Source organism: Crinia signifera, chromosome 4 (assembly GCF_055691185.1).
Source record: "Crinia signifera chromosome 4, ASM5569118v1, whole genome shotgun sequence".
Lineage (NCBI taxonomy): Eukaryota > Metazoa > Chordata > Amphibia > Anura > Myobatrachidae > Crinia > Crinia signifera.
The window spans coordinates 256,238,907-256,255,328 of record NC_139220.1 but is presented as its reverse complement, the minus strand read 5'-3'; the positions used below and the strand labels follow the sequence as shown (position 1 = coordinate 256,255,328).

General features: G+C 44.0%; 2 protein-coding genes across 3 annotated transcripts in view; one reads left to right on the top strand and one right to left on the bottom strand.

Moving 5' to 3' along the window:
• The window catches only part of LINS1 (lines homolog 1), a 31,670-nt gene extending 19,962 nt beyond the window's left edge, over nt 1-11,708 (top strand). The window contains exons 5-8 of the mRNA XM_083184278.1: nt 83-224; nt 1,818-2,411; nt 7,268-7,454; nt 9,429-11,708. Of these exons, the coding sequence (XP_083040404.1) occupies nt 83-224; nt 1,818-2,411; nt 7,268-7,454; nt 9,429-10,242 (1,737 nt within the window). The 3' untranslated portion in view covers nt 10,243-11,708. The remainder of the gene's footprint in view (nt 1-82; nt 225-1,817; nt 2,412-7,267; nt 7,455-9,428) is intronic.
• Nucleotides 11,709-14,214: 2,506 nt separating this feature from the next.
• The window catches only part of CERS3 (ceramide synthase 3), a 134,472-nt gene continuing 132,264 nt past the window's right edge, over nt 14,215-16,422 (bottom strand). For both annotated transcript variants that reach the window (XM_083184276.1, XM_083184277.1), the window contains one exon: nt 14,215-15,846. In XM_083184276.1, the coding sequence (XP_083040402.1) occupies nt 15,730-15,846 (117 nt within the window). In that variant the 3' untranslated portion in view covers nt 14,215-15,729. The remainder of the gene's footprint in view (nt 15,847-16,422) is intronic.

Sequence of the window (16,422 nt, the reverse complement as noted above, 5' to 3'; positions counted from 1 at the left end):
CATCTGGATACCGGTTTTGTTGCCCCTTCCATCAGTGTACATTATGGGTTTTACATGAAGTGTGATGTGTTTGTTTCTCTAGAATTTGGTGAATTGTCACTGGCTACAGTTCTGCCAGAAGAGCCTGTGCCAGGATCCAGGATCTATCACAGTGATACCATGTCTGACATCTCTGTTATCCGTTTGCAAAGGAATCCTTGCAGATAAGAGGATCCAAAAGACAGGTAGGAGTTTCAAGAGCAAATAATCACTTTTTTATTTATTTATTTTTATTGTTGTTCCTGGACTCTTCTCTGAATAGGCACACACAAAAGGCTCAATGCCGTTTTGGCGAGCTACGACACGAGCAGTGCCTATTGGTCGCCGTCATAGCCCGCCCTTAGTATTGAATCCACCCCTCTGCACTTGCAGTTTCCACCTTGCTGTTTCTAAAAAGCGAGGTGGAAACGTTGAGTGCGGCTGTTAAAACCGCCGTTCGGGGGAATCTGACAGGGAGGATTTCCTCAGAACATAGAATAGTGCGAGGGGGTTAGATGGTGAGGATGACTTGTTTTTCGGTGATCCTCGTCACCTATGGGCAGAAGTAAGGGCATGGTTACAGAAGGCGACCACTTGTAATAAGGGAAAGAAGGGAGTCTTCAGAAGAGGAGAAATTTGTGTTTATCAAGGGTGTCAAGATACCACTTAAGTCTGTCATAGGAGAGATGTGTGGAGTTGTGGGAAAGTATAATTCAAACGACAGTAGCTGGTGGTCAGAGAGTGGAAGTGTAGAGTTGCTGAAGTCAGACACTAGTTAGAAAAGACAGTCAAGGGGATATCTCGATGAGCGAAATAGAGTTTCATTGGGAGAGGCCAAGCAAGGAGGATAGGGAGAAAAGTTTAGAAGTAGTAGTGTTGGAGAGATCATCGATTGGGTTGTTAAAATCTACCAGGATGAGACAAGTGAGGTCAGATAAAAGAAATTGGGGAGCCAGCTTGAGAAGTTTATCAAGAAATCAGAGGATTGGTCCAGGGGTAGATAAATGGTGGCCATGCAAATGTGGATAAGATGGAAGAGGTAGCTCAAGTGAACCTCAAAGGAGGAGAATTTAGACAGATGCTTCCAGGTGCATTTAGGGCATAGAAGTACCAACACCTTCCTTTGGTTTACCCAGCAGGACCCGGGGAGTCGGATAGATAAAATTCCACGTAGAGCAGCTGGAGAGGTGGTGTCAGTCAGAGGTACCAAAGCAAGGAGGTTCTAGTCAGCTTGTTGCAAACTGACCTGGCGTTCCAGATAACATTTGAGAAGGGGAAGGAAAGAAGAGGAGTAATGTGGATGATAACAGAGGAGTTGCAGGAGTGGTGGGAAGGCTTGGGATTCAATTGATGAGGGTGAGAGAAGTCGAGGGTGTGAATAGGTGGAGATCTGGGGGAAGGGAAGGTGAGTAAGAGGCCTAACCATGATGAGGCAGTAAATTAACAAGAAGGTAGTACATTATCAGTAGTAAATATGAACATAAGGAGACCTATTAAATCAACAGTAAGTGATGAAGGTAGAAAAAAGGCTTATTAGTATTGACAGACAGAAGCATAAATCTAACAACAGAAAGTACCAGCTATGGCGCAGTGATTAAGGGACCATAAGGAGATGAGTGCAGAAGGGAGACAGCTGGTATGCAGAGTAGGTGCAAGAGAGACATTCCCAACCAGCAGTGCTGAAGCCATACTTGTATTACACAGGATTAGCAGTAATAACCATAGAGATACTGAGGCTTAAAATCTCTTACTGTATATTATGAGCATGTATGATCAGACATTTACTGTATGTGTTCCAGACTATCTGCTGGGAATCCTGGTGCCGCTTGAAAATATCATCGAGAGATTCTGCTCTACCTACATCACTTACCTTTCAACAGCTCAATGCCAACCCCTTGCACTGGGTGCAGAATCCAGCAGCCAGTTCTCCTGCCTCTTGGATTTCTTAGAAGTCTTGGTTGCCTTAAGGATTGAGCTGAAATTAAACGTCTTCCTTTGCAGACATGTTTTGTCAGTGACCCTTCCTCAGGCCTTGAACCTCATTTCCTCACCTGTTCTATACTTTGTAAAGAAACAGGTCATCCTGGTGCTAAAGAGATGTCTGTTATATAAAGCTGGGGAAGATTACCTACCGTCTTCTCACCTTGTATCTCACCAGCAAGATGCAGTGTTGGTACAGGACATGGGTGCCCTGGCTGGGTCGCTGCTCAGGGCAGTGCAGAAAGGCTGGCTGCTACACATAACAGTCAGTGACAGATTGAGCAGCTTTGGAGGTGTCAGTGATAGATCCACTCCTGGCCCTGACCTGGGGATGCTGGGAGCAGTGAGTCTTTCTGTTGTCAAAGCCCTGGAAATCTGGTTCCGCGATGAAGCATTTGGCAGTAGAGTTACAGGTAATGTACACATAACAATACACAATACATTATACGACTGAGGAGAGGAAAAAAAATTTTTTTCCAATGCTGAGAGATGACATTTAATATATTGCAGATTTTTTTATTTTTATCTTTTAGTATATAGAGGGGTAGTCAACTCGCCTATTCCATGCATTGAAGGGTGCCAGATCCGACCTTTTATTGAAGTCAGATCTGTTTAGTTGGAAACGGCCGCAGATTGTCAAATTCACGCCCGTTTTCTGACAGTCCACCGCTGTTTTCGACACTCCATGGGAATTTCCGACTCTCCACAGTCAGAGCGTTGAATTCCAACTGTCGAGTTACTGTTGGGTCGAACGAAAACATCCCAGGATTCCAACTGTTGGGACGTTCCGACAGTATGAATCCCAGATTGAATGGAAATCTTGGGCTATGCACAGGTTGGTTAACTGATTTACAGCATAGGATGTCAACCACAAGATGGCGCTGTTTTATTACGTAGTTGAAGAGATTTGTCAGTATTTTTATGTTCTATATATGATTAACCCATGAATAGTTCCATGTGAAAGTATTCTTGCTCTGGGTTGTGCTGGGTTATATACAAAGCTTGGGTGAAATAATACACGTATATGCTAATGTTTTGTGGTTACTAATACAGGTGAAGGGATGTCATTGTTTCCTGTCCCATCGATATTGTATACAAAGGCAGACACCAACAGTGAAGATAGACTCAAAATCATGCTGGTGTTTGGATCATTTTTACCAACCACTTATTCGGCCATTTTGCACATTTTCATCTGGAGCACATTTTAAAGTAGATGAATATCAACCAGATTTGTTTAACTACCGTGGTAGGATATTTTAGCCAATGTCTCATAGTTACAAGTCTGATGTAAAGTGCTTATTTGCTTAAAATATCAATATACTGTAAGTCAATACACGGGCCCTTATTCTGATTGACGCGGACTTTACCGCATACTTTCGGATCGCGTCTTTACGGCGTCTGCGCATGCGTGGCGAACGCAACGCGCATGTGCCACGCATTGACTCGGTACCAGTTCGGCCAGATCCCGTCCAGAACTGTTCACCGCTATCATTCGGGAAATAGGGGCGTATTATGGGCGTCATGCGGAATGACACATGGGCGTAGTTTCAAAGTGGGCAAAACGGGGCGGAAACATGGGCGGACACGGGGGAGTACACTTATGTTGGGGGGCGTACATTCGGAAACCACTCCGAATGCACGCGATCAAAAAGGGCAGAAATGTGCGGTGTCCACAAGTGTACTATTGCTTTGCGGACACCACTCGTTCATGCGCTAGGCGAACGTACGCCTAATGACTACAACCATTAACACCTGAACCCAATAGAATCTACTCCTTTACTCATTACTCACTAATAGGCCGCTTGTCAGTGCTTTAATTGAAACCATTGCTGCTTCAAGGAAACCTTACTAGTCCCCCACATATGCTGTACTTGTCAGACACTTTCAAACTGCTAACAATGGACATGACAGAATATTAATACTAGCAATACACATGTGTATTTGACATGTACTCATGAAACCACACATTTTGGGTAAAGTAAACACATTTATTTATATTCATGTCACAGTCAAGTTTATGAGGATAGGTAATTGAATAAGTGGGTCATGTGATGTATTGCAGAAGATACTTCATAGTGGGTTGTTTGGCGTAAATACTCCGCTTACGTGCGGTAGCACCGCTTGGCTCCCGTTCGGATGCGGTATTCCCGAGCATACTCTGTAATACTCTGTAATACCGTGCCGAATCGGAGTGTTTCTCCCGCACACGCATGGTTTGTATGTCGTCCGTAAACACGCCCTGTTCTTAAAGAGTGAGTCCGTCCGAATGCGGAGGACCCGTGGGCGTTTCTACGGACGATGGCCGCATGCGGCAAAACACCGTTGCGTGCTGACCGCTCCGTAAGAATGCGGGAATTTCCGCACAGATCAGAATAAGGGCCACAGTGGTGCTTGAACGTTTGTGAACCCTTCAGAATTTTCAAAATTTCTGCTAAAATTTGGCCTAAATCCTAAATAGATAAAGAGAACCAAATCAAACAATTGAGAAACAAAATAGACATGCTCATTTTTTGATTGAGGAAAATGATTCAATATCGCATACCTGTGAGTATCAAAAGTATGTGCACCGTTTAGAGTTAGCAAATGTTTTGAAGATGAAATCAGGTATTTTCAGTCTATGGGATGACAATCAGGGCCAGTGCTAGGGTGTATGGCGGCCTTCTCTTACAAATACAGCCACTCTCATCCTACCCACATGTGGACGTATAATTCTTGCGACTAGGCATGGACCATTTGTGTGAGCGTAGGCACCATGGCAGAGAGTGATGCTAGGGAGAGGCCATATACGTGACAGTGAGAGGTAGAGGTTGACATGGATATAGGGCAAAAGAGAGTGATGGGGAAAGGGTGAGAGTCAGTGGATGACAGGAGAGAAAGGTGATGGGGAGAGGAAGTAGGTGACAGATGAGTAGGTGATGGATAGAGGGTGAGAGTCAGTGGGTAAAGGGAAAGAGAGGTGACCACAGGGGAGAGGTAGTGAGTAAAAGGAGAAAGGTGACGGGTTGAGTCAGTAGGTGGCAAGAGAAAAAGATGACAGGTGAAAGTCAACAGGTGACACAAAAGAGAGATGGGGAAAGGCAGTGGGTGGCAGGAGAGAAGAGGTGGTGGATGACAGGGCAGAGAGGTGACGGTGAGAGGGAGAGATTCAGTGGGTTACAGGGAAAGGGTGACTTGGAGAGAGAGAGGATCGGCAGACGGGCAGAGTGTGATGCTAGGGTGACAGTGAGAGGTAGAGGGTGACAAGCATACATTTTTAGTATGGCATATCACTACCATCAATGTTTTGTTTTTTTATTCGATAGTAGTTTTTTTACCATTTGATAGCAGTACTACCCTCATACACACACACACACACACACACACACACACACACACACACACACACTGTCTCATTTGTTTGATTTGTTTATCTTTCTCTACATTTAGGACATGTGTCTTAAAAGGTAATTTTAGACCAAATTTCAGCAGAAAATTCTAAAGGGTTCACAAACTATCAAGCACCGGGGTACACATAATAATGTAAGTTACTTTTCTTTTTCTTTTACATTTTTATAAGTCAATTTCTCACAAGTATCATACTAGAACCAGCTATACTTGTTGCTATAATTCCTTACCTTCAATCCAGCATGTATATCAAACCTTAGCTTTAATATCCTATTATTCCAGAATAAAACTGATAAGATCCCACTATAACCGCTAATCTTGCCCCAGCTCGTAGTGACAGGTGCCCTCCTCACCACCCGTGCCAGAACAGACAGGACACCTACCCTGCTGCTACCAGCTGCCCAGACCCTGCTGCTACCAGCTGTCCGGACCCCGCTGCCTGCCCCTGCTGCAGCTCCCCGGAAGTTGCATGCGATTTATTGCATTTAAAAATGACACATCAAGTGCTAAATCGCAAGTGAGCTGCCGGGGGAGCTCAAGGGCAAATTGTTCCAATTTGTCCTTGGGACAAGTCGGACTAGTGTATGGAGGCATTTAAACATCATGTGTACACTTACCACCCACCCCAGTAAAAACCTGACTATCCCCAGTCAGCCCACATATTCTGTCCTGTCTGACCTCTTTTTATTAATAATTATGAATTTCCCACATACATCTTCTTGACCTTTTCAATCTATTTTCATATACCGTATATACTCGAGTATAAGCCGACTTTTTCAGCATATTTTTTATGCTGAAAAAGCACCCCCTCGGCTTATACTCATGTGTATATGGTAACTGTAGTTTGCTGTGCTGTGGAGGGGACCGGCGCAGCTGCAGGAGACTCTGTGCTACGGGAGGAGTAACAATGTTATGATATACTGGTATGTTAATGTTAAGGAAATATAATCCTCTTATCCCATAAAATACTTCCCATGGCAATCATATCACTTTTATATCTGGTACCACCATACAGATATGTCCATTTAGGTACTTGTTTAGTTTCACGGCGGCCGATATATCGGATGCGATATCGGACGATGCAATGCGATTTTTTGACCTGTTCATAACCCCACTATCCACTACGCATGGAGTTGATTTTATATAGTGTGGCGAGCCCGAAGCGTGGCGAGCGGACGCGGATTACTGTGCTCATCAGACTATATAAAATCAACTCTATGTGTAGTGGATAGTGGGGTTATGAACAGGTAAAAAGTCGCATTGGATCGGCCGATATATCGGCCGCCGTGAAACTAAACAAGTACCTCCATTTATATTGTTGTTGAAATGTGTAAGCATGGACACGCGCATCGTGATCATGTGAACAGATATAACTGTAGATATTCCAGTCACTGCTTTAGAGATGAGAACTCGTCTACTCCCATGTCTCTTACCCCAATAATAGATCATTACCACTTCCCAGGGGAGAACCGCTCCTGTCGGCGTAGGTGGGGGAGTGGGTTCCTTCTCCAAAGTTAAAACTAATCAGATTTAGTAATAAAAAGACAACTGTAGAGCCGCCAGCTTCAGTCCTTAGGCTCTTCATGATATTTTCATGTGTTTATAGCCAGTATAGATACAAACTATATAGATCATTAATGCATACAGATCTATTAGACTGTAGTTAAGTTCATATGGGGAAACGGTATGATCAATGTATGGCTAATTCATTATCTGATTTCCAGTTTGTGTTTTCTTAAACGTCCTCCTTTCCAAGAGTATTTCAGAGCTAAGTATCATTGATGTGTCCTGCCAGAAGCCAGACAAACACTACAGGGGAGCTGGAGTAGGATCTGGTGATTATCGTCAGGTAAGGAGGCTGATCAGGAATGTTATGTCATTGCAGGTCATGCTGGCGTGGGGATGGATCTGCACACCGTCATGGCTCGCGTATTGGATTTTCTAAAGTATCATCTAAGGTGGAAGGAACCAGTGCATCCTTGTGAATGGGTCTCTCTCACTTTCATAGAGCAGGATGATGACATGTTCGAGGTAGCAAACTGTTTACTCCAGCTGTATCTTCACCACCCAAGGTAGGCATGGTCTGTGTACTGCATAACTGCCGACTTTTCAAATAGCCTCTCCGGGAGAAGCCCGGAGAGGACAGCCGGATCTCCAGGTCGGGGGGCGGGGCTGATGACTGAAAGCTGACGCGTTTGGCATCATCTTAGACCCGCCCCTTGCCGCGGACCCACAAAAACACGGTAATTAGTGCGGCACGAAAGGGGGTGCGGGAGCTGCTTGCCAATTGCGGGAGGATTGCCTACCTTCCTGGGGGACCAGGAGGGGGACCCGATTTGCGGGAGCCTCCCGGCAATTTCGGGAGGGTAGGCAAACCTGGTGTACTGCCTTCCAGAAAATGCGTTTTTTTGAGATAATACATTTATATCAGGCATGTCCAAACTGTGGCCCTCCAGCTGTTGTGAAACTACAAGTCTAGCATGCCTTGCCATAATATTAGCATTCATAATAATAGCAAAACTGTGGCAAGGCATGATGGGACTTGTAGTTTCACAACAGCTGGAGGGCCAAAGTTTGGCCATGCCTGATTTATGTATTGCATATGAGGCTGTACTGGGCATAAATGCTGTGATTATCTGGTCAATCCAACTGATATCAGTGGTTTACCCAGATAGCTGCAGCATGTATGTACAGTAGGTGACCGATATGTCTGGATCGTCCAGTGTAATGTAAGGTAAGTAATGTGGTGTGGAAAGTTGGCTGCATTGGAGAGTGTTTGCCCTGCTGCAGCCAACCGACTGATTTCCCATGTTCCTTCATATGGTTCATGTGGGACGGAATGGGTAAATATTTACTTCCTATGGGCCAGATGTACTAAGCTTAAAAAGTGATAAAATGGAGAGTGATCAATAACCAGCCAATTAGCTCCTACCTGCCATGTCACAGGCTATGTTTGAAAAATGGCAGGTAGGAGCAGTTTGGCTGGTTATCACTCTCCATTTTATCACTTTTCAAGGCTTAGTACATCTTGTCATATGGGTGGAGTGCCTATATCATAGCCAATACACATGGGTAGATGTATTAAAATACCTTAAGAGGGAGAAGTTGTGCGCTGATACCGCTTCTCCCAATGGGGCAGATTTATTAAGCTTGGAGAAGAGATAAACTGGAGATAAAGTGGAGAAAAGGTAAAAGGAGATAAAGCACCAGCCAATCAGCTGTGTTTGAAAAAGACAGTTGGGAGCTGATTGGCTGGTGCTTTATCTCCTTTTACCTTTTCTCCGCTTTATCTCCAGTTTCTCTCTTCTCCAAGGTTAATAAATCTGCCCCAATGTATGATTGAACTGGCATTCGTTAAATGACAGGGGCGTGGCTATCTAAAAGATAGCACGCGGATATGCAAGGTGGTGATGCCTTATTTTGAAAGCAGGTATAATGCTGTCTCTGGCTGTAGCGACCGCTGGCTGCGCAGGAGATCTCGCATGCAGGAGCTTCGCCAGAGGGAGTTTTAACTCTGGCAGACAAGAAGTTAATACATCTTGTTATTGTCCCTTCCTGCTTCACCCAAGAGGGAACCAAAAAGTGTTATCACATAGCTATAATACATCTTCCCCACTGTGAGATATCTCAGTGTCTGTCCCTGCTAGCTGCAGAGTCTGAAGCTGCCAGATAAAATGCCTGTTGGTCTGACAGGAATGTTATCTGTACACGTACTACACGCATGGCCAGTTGTTGTGAACTACCAGTCCCATCATGCCTTGCCACAGTTGTGCTATTAGGGAATGTGAAATCTATGGCAAGGCTTCCTGGGATGTGTAGTTTCACAACAGCTGGAGGGCCACAGTGTGCCCATGCCTGATTTGTACTATATGCCCAGCTTTAGTATTTCATCACATTTAATTAGTGGTAATAAATAGAGACAACATTGCACTTTAAACGTAAGTAAACAGCTCGCACACAGTCTCAGGCATTGTAACCAGACTAGCAGCTGTATCTGACACACATTATTTCTCGGCACCTCATATTATATCTCATTTCTCTTTCAGCCTTCGGTCTTGTCCTTCTGACAGAGATAAGGGAGCCACAAATTGTCCTTCACATCATTGCGGCATCAACCCTCACTGCATCTTCCTGTTCCTGCTTAGCAATGTTTTGTTTGATGCTTCTGTCCTGCTGGACTTCCTGATCTCCTCAGAGACCTGCTTTCTGGAATACTTTGTCAGGTATCTGAAACTGGTGAAGGAAGACTGGCCTCTCTTCTGCTTAACTTGCACTTATTTTGATGAGTCAGTGTCTCTCCAGTCACATACCTTATCTAGTATTCCTGTCTGTTCTGTACAAGAGCAAACAGCAGGCATGTCACCACTGCAAGGAGCAGGCACTAGCCTTCCACATCTGCACACCTTTACTTCTTTGGTTCCTAGTCCTCCTGCCTCTGGTGCACACGATAATTCCAGGTCTTCAACACCTCCTAGCATGTCTGGCTGTGAAAGCTCGTCCTCTCAGAGCGCCCTACAGCGCCTTGTAGCATATGACAGCTCTGAAGATTCTGAATCGGAATATGCAGAAAGTAACTGCCCTGTCACCACAAATAGTGCTGGGGCTGACAGTAGAGATATAGATAAACACATGGAGAGACTGAAGCTGAGAACAGCCCATCCAGTATTCCTGTCCACACCAGCAAGTGCACAAGCCAGAAGCAACACATGTCCAATCACAAGCACCCAGCAGAAGTCAGCACAGTGTTTGGAAGATCTTAGAGAAGCCATTTGTAGACTACACAGAAAGAAGCTATTTCCATATAACCCAACTGCTTTGCTGAGACTGCTCACAAACGTCAGTATTCTCAGCAAAGCATAACCTAGAACCACCCTACATAACGAGCGACTGCAACATTAGATTCTTCTAGAGGTGTTCAACCAGCAGGCAATGTCAACAGTGTAATCCAACCAGGACAGAGGGCTGTTAGAACACCAGGGGGGACCATCAATAAATCCTTGGGTGTTCTTTATTTGTTCACTTAGGCCAGGCATGTCCAAACTATGGCCCTCCAGCTGTTGTGAAACGGCAAGTCCCATCATGCCTTGCCCCAGTTTTGCTATTCGGGAATTCTAAAACTTTGGCAAGGCATGCTGGGATGTGTAGTTGCACAACAGCTGGAGGGCCACAGTTTGGACATGCCTGTCTTAGGCCACATTCTTGTAAATAACCAAATTCAGACCTGTTCTCTATGCTGCGAATACTTGCAGCCTAGCGAACAGGTAAACGCTACCCGCCCGGAGTCCGTTTGCAAGCATGCAAGTTGATGTGTTCACATACACATCCACTCGCATGTGGCTGAATGGAAGGGAAACCATCGAATGATTTCTCTTCTGTTCGCTAAGTCAATCAAGATATTTTGGCTGGAGATGGCTGAATTCGGGGCAGGCACTGACGTCATGATGCTAGCCACCCGCCCCTAGCAGGTATCAACCCGCCGGTACTTATGTAATATCTGGGCTCCCGTTTTTCTTATTTGACCGCGTCCCCTCGCCACGCTTCGGGCACGGTGGCTCGCTGCGCTCGCCACACTATCAAATCAACTCCATGCATAGTTGGATAGTAGGGGTATGAAAAAATGGGGTGCATTTAACATGGGAGCCCAGATAATACAGAAGTACCAACCCGCCTATGTTCTCAAGGGTACGCCCATGAAGCGCTGGGCATACCCCTGCCCGCCCCTCTCTTCCCGAAGCAAACGGGCCACCGAAGTCGTTCGCTCACCGGATTTGCACATGCGCAAACCCCGAACATTGGAAACAGGATCGAATTCGGCCCGTAACATTGGGTCTGAAACGGCCACATAATGCAAAGCTGAATCAAATAAGGCAGAGACGTGCCTTCATGTTTAGAAACCTCAAACACCTGTAAGACTAATGTATGTTCCTTTTTAAACGATTGGTCGTTTCTGGCCATTTGGACCGTGTGGGCATCTTTTAACGTCAGTAATGTCACAAGTTCCTAGCTAATCAGTGGGATTCTTAGAACTGCCAGCTAACTGCACAAAGTGACCGCCTATACTGTGTTCAGCTGACTATACACTTTACCTGTTGTCTTCACCATCTAAAGCTAGCTATAACTCCACTGAACTAGTGGCAAAGTCTCAAGGACAGAAAGAAGCACGATACACACAGGTGAAGGAAGGTCATGTTGTGTTAGGCACCAACCTGTACTAGGTAGATCATACACGCCCATACAGTCACACTGTTTGTGTATATAAACATCTTGTACTAACTAGGAGATGAAGGATCACATGTTAATAAAGACTTCCAGGAATTCTCCTTTAATCATGTCTGGTAACTAATCTATATCTATCTATCTATATATATATATATATATATATATATATATATATATATATATATATATATATATATATATATATATATATATATATATATAATATATAGTGATCATTTGATAGTAATAGGGGGACAGTTCACTGTGAAAATAAGAAAATGGGCAAAGTATATGTTTACAGATCCTGAGATGCTGGGCAGGGGAAACCTGTCAATCTCCCAGGCGCTAATGCTGGATAATATAGTGGAGGTCGGCTATGGATGGGGCATGGTCTCTGAGAAGCATTGTAGGATTCTTTAACCAACAGCAGCCACAGAATGCAATATTTCAAGCACTGGGTCCTGTGACTAGTGAGGTTACAATGTTCTGTTATTGGAGGATTTTTTTCTGAGATAAAAGGATCTACCTTGAACTATGAATATCCCACTTGCACAGCTGTTGGCGTGTGTGATATTACAGAAATGACCATGGCTTTTACCTTTAGATCTTACACTCTCCTAAGCAAACAACATGGTGGATGAAATCCAATTGGGGGCCATTTTTTTTGTAGACAGAACATTGTGTCCATTAGACAGTGTAACACATATGGGTAAGTCATTGGCAAAAAGCATAGGACAATATGCATTTATAGTACTCTATTATTAAAGCATGTTACTTGAAGGTATTGCTATGGAACCTTTTTAAGCTTTTCATAACTTCCATTTAAATTTCCCAAGCGATAAGGGGCCTACACACGTAGAGATTTTGCTCACTCAGCACACAGTGATGTGTGCTAAGCAATCTGTCAGGGTCATTTTTCTCTGACCGGCGATCTAACTAGATTTATCCAGCATGCTGGATCTTAATCGCTGGCAATAGCAAAGAGCAGGCCGTGTATCGCTATGGCCCCTACACACGGAGCGATGTAAGGGGATTTTCTATAGGCCCATACACAGTGTGCAACTTTGAGGGGCTTTTAACTCAAAGCCGCCCAGTGATGACCACTCCCGCATAATCGCCAGGAAAGCCGCTCATCTGCTGGTATTACCGGCTGCCTGCAGGGGGAAAGCGACTGATATCACTTTCCATACACGCTGGGCATCATCGCCCAGTGTGTATGGACCTTAAGTGATCTACTCAAATCGCTTAGAACATGCCCTGAAATATCGCCCTGTGTAGGCGCCAATACAGTTTTAGGTCAGATGAATGTCACACTTTCAGCCTATGTTTGTTGTTCTCCTTCAGCTCAACAATGTCTCCAAACTTCTTATCAGTGGGAGGTGTAAGAATGTTCTGTGCAACAAATTCCTCAGTGCTCCCACTGGCCGCTGCAACAGATCAGTCGCTGCTCTCCCAGTGGGACGGCTCATATTAATCACCCCTATACTTTAATACCTCTTGTTTATCAGTTTGCAGGGCAGGGATTATGGATTACATATACAATCTTTACAATACTTTCAAAAAGCACAGCAAAGACATTAGACCCAGTTTTGAAATGCTTAATGCTCCCAGTGTCTGTTTTGTGAAACATTAAAATAAAAGTGATCTGTGTGGCTACCTTTGTTGTCTTGTATTCTGTTTATTTTGCAGTAACAAGAGATTTTCTCCTTGTCCTTTATAGAGCTAGGTGTATTTGTGCACTTTAAGTGATCTACAGCAGTGGTTCCTGTATGCCAGGAATGGGGAACCTTCGGCCCTCTGGCTGTTGTTGAACTACACATCCCAGCATGCCCTGCTACAGTTTTGCTATTTGGCCATGCTAAATCTGTTGCAGGGTATCCTGGGATGTGTAGTTTCCCCATCCCTGCTGTAAGCCCTGAGCTGCACAGTTCTACGGTCACATGTTTCTGACTCATGCTTCCTAGTCAGAATTTTGTGCAAGACTCTTGAGCACTTGGGAAAATAAATCTGTGCTGTAGAAATAAAGTACTGAGTAATAATTATCTCTCGCATACACTCACACATACAGGAATGGTCAGGAACTTGGTATCCGGACTGATCATAGACTGACTCATGATACACAGTTATATGGTTGACCACTAATGGTCGACAGTCAAAACATTGACAGGGTTTAAAAGTCAACACACAATAGGTCGACAGGGTCTAACGGTCAACATGGAAAAGGTAGACATGCATATTTTTTTTTACAAAATTTTCAGTTGACATGTGCCGACAGGCAGTATTTCATGCCCTACCATCCACTAGGGCATGGAGGGAGAATAAGTGTGCCGAGCGCAGCGAGGCACCAAGCCCAAAGCATGGCGAGCGCACGCAGTACACGTAGACAGTGTCCATGTCGTCCTAGGTCAACAAAGACACCCTGAAAACAGTAAAAACTCATGTCGACCTTTTGATGGTGTCAACCTTTTGCCTGTCGACCATATGACTGTCTGTTTTATACCATAACCCAGGAACTTTGCGGTTGTGTTTTGAGTAACCCAAATACTGCAGCACAAAGCTTTCTCCCAGAAATTCTTTTGCAGATCCAAAATAAAGATAAATTCCAAACGCCAATTAAAGCAGATAAAATATAATTGCTTTATCATTGTTGTGGTTTTATTTACATGTGGACAAAATTACAATATAAAATTAGTGTGTAAAGAATGTTTAGGACTAACATAAAAATGTCTTCTCCTGACCTGTCCACAGCAGACAATACTTACAGAGTGTTTATCTATCACTTCATGCAGCTTTGTCTTCATAAAAAATAATTGGGACAAACCCCAATTGACACCTCTTTAGTAATGTAAAATCTGTTTTGTAGCCACATGATACCAGAGAGAATATTATAATGGAGCACTTAGCTTGCAGGTGTCACAAACACTGCACTTAGCTTCTCATGACCCAGGTTCTACACATACATTAAGGCAGCACTTAAAAATAGTATTTAAAAAAAAAACAAGGCATCAGGAATTGAAGTTACCATAAAGAAGGATGAACAGTCTACGAGTTCTACATTTAGCAAAGGCCGATATGTACTAGTAACTCATTTTTAGTTAGAAATAAGCTACAAAAAAAAAAAACGTGTGTAATACGTATGCATTAAAGCTATAATTAGACTCCCATCCTCCCCAGGTGTGCATGGACCACACACGTGACTACCCCATTTGTATACTGGCTTAAAGTCTTACAAAAAGTTGCATATCCTTTACAAGAGCAGCATCCCAGACAGTCTCTTGCCGTTGGCTGCAAGCAGGCACATAAGTGATGTGTGTTAATGGCAAAAGGAAATGCCAGCTCTTCCGTGGTCATCTCTGAAGCAGGCTGGGTGAGAGTTATCAAGCTGTCCCCTCCCACACACCTCGTGTATGAGGTCACAGCATGTGCACAGCTAATCTTGTGTGTATTTTACACAGAGCTCCTCTTGTGTTCCTGTATGTGGTATAAATAGAGGCAAGGATGAGGTGGGGGTGACATTGTCATCAGAGCACTGGGACGTTAACCCTCTTGTGGTAGTAAGGTTCCTGCAGGGTAGCGCTGAATGAGGGTTAAGTGCAATTAGCGACTGTTCTCTTCCATTATGGATAGTTGGACTGTATGTATCCAAAAAGAAAAGATGATGGATTTGCCAGTCAGATCTACTAATGAAATATACAGTAAATTTGATTAACTTGTTAACATACCCCCGCACATTGTTAATTAACCATTTATACTTCCAGAGGAGGCTGTGATATGTTGATCTTCATACTCCACAACGCTCTAGCAAAAGCAAAAGGTGGAATTGTTGCCTTTCAAGAAAGCAGAACAAGCAGGCTCTATTTTATTTTTTGTTATGTTTGTATTTCTTTGTTTATTTTAGGTTTATACTTGGAACCAAAAATAGGCTGGACCGTATCTCAAAAATAGTTGGTCCCAAGAGATAGGACCATGCGCCTCCTTATAGATAGAACACTTCCAGCTGTAGTCCTCTTCTCTGTCCCCTGCTGAATGTCTGGCTAGAACCAGACCAATGATGATACTTGTTGTCTTGTGTTGCTCCTTCTCTGTAAATCAGGGGTACAGTATGGCTGCTTATAGAGTGCTTTTAAGCTAGCGGTCATGCTGGCCATTTACGATGTGTTTCTTGCCGTCCCCGTTAGTTATTCGCTGGTCCTCATTCTCCTCACTGTCGTCTTCTTCATTGTCACTCCGATCATCACCAGACATCTGCACAAAGATAAGGACATGACAGACTGATCTGAAAAGGACTATTAACTTGCAAATGGTCTTATATACATTTTGTATGCTTATAAGAGTAGATGGTGGGAGAGAGCACTGTGGTGACCATACAGGAAGCCTGTTTTTGTCTGATAGTCGAAGAGCAGTTTCCAGGCAATTATTTCAAGGGATACTATGTTATCATATAACTTATAAATATACATTGTGGCAAAAAGGGTAGCGTGCTACAAAGGAACCAGGAATGTGTAGCTAGTAAGCCCAGAGAGAGTCAAGGATAAATGTGTGTTTGCCTGCTGGTTGTTTTCAGTTTGGCAGTCTGACTGACCAAATCAAGACACCTTTGAAGGCAAGGAGGGGTGTGGTTAGCCTCTCAGTCTGGAAGGGGGAGGCGATACCTGGGGTATAAAAGGCCAATGCATGCCATTGGTCTGGATGAAAAATGCCAAATAGTGGACGGTGACTAGGGAATCGGTCTCTTGTCAGGGCTGTGCACATTATACTCTGCTAAGGTCACTATTTTGCAGTCATTAAAAAGAAACAAACACAAATCAGTGTGCATGCTTC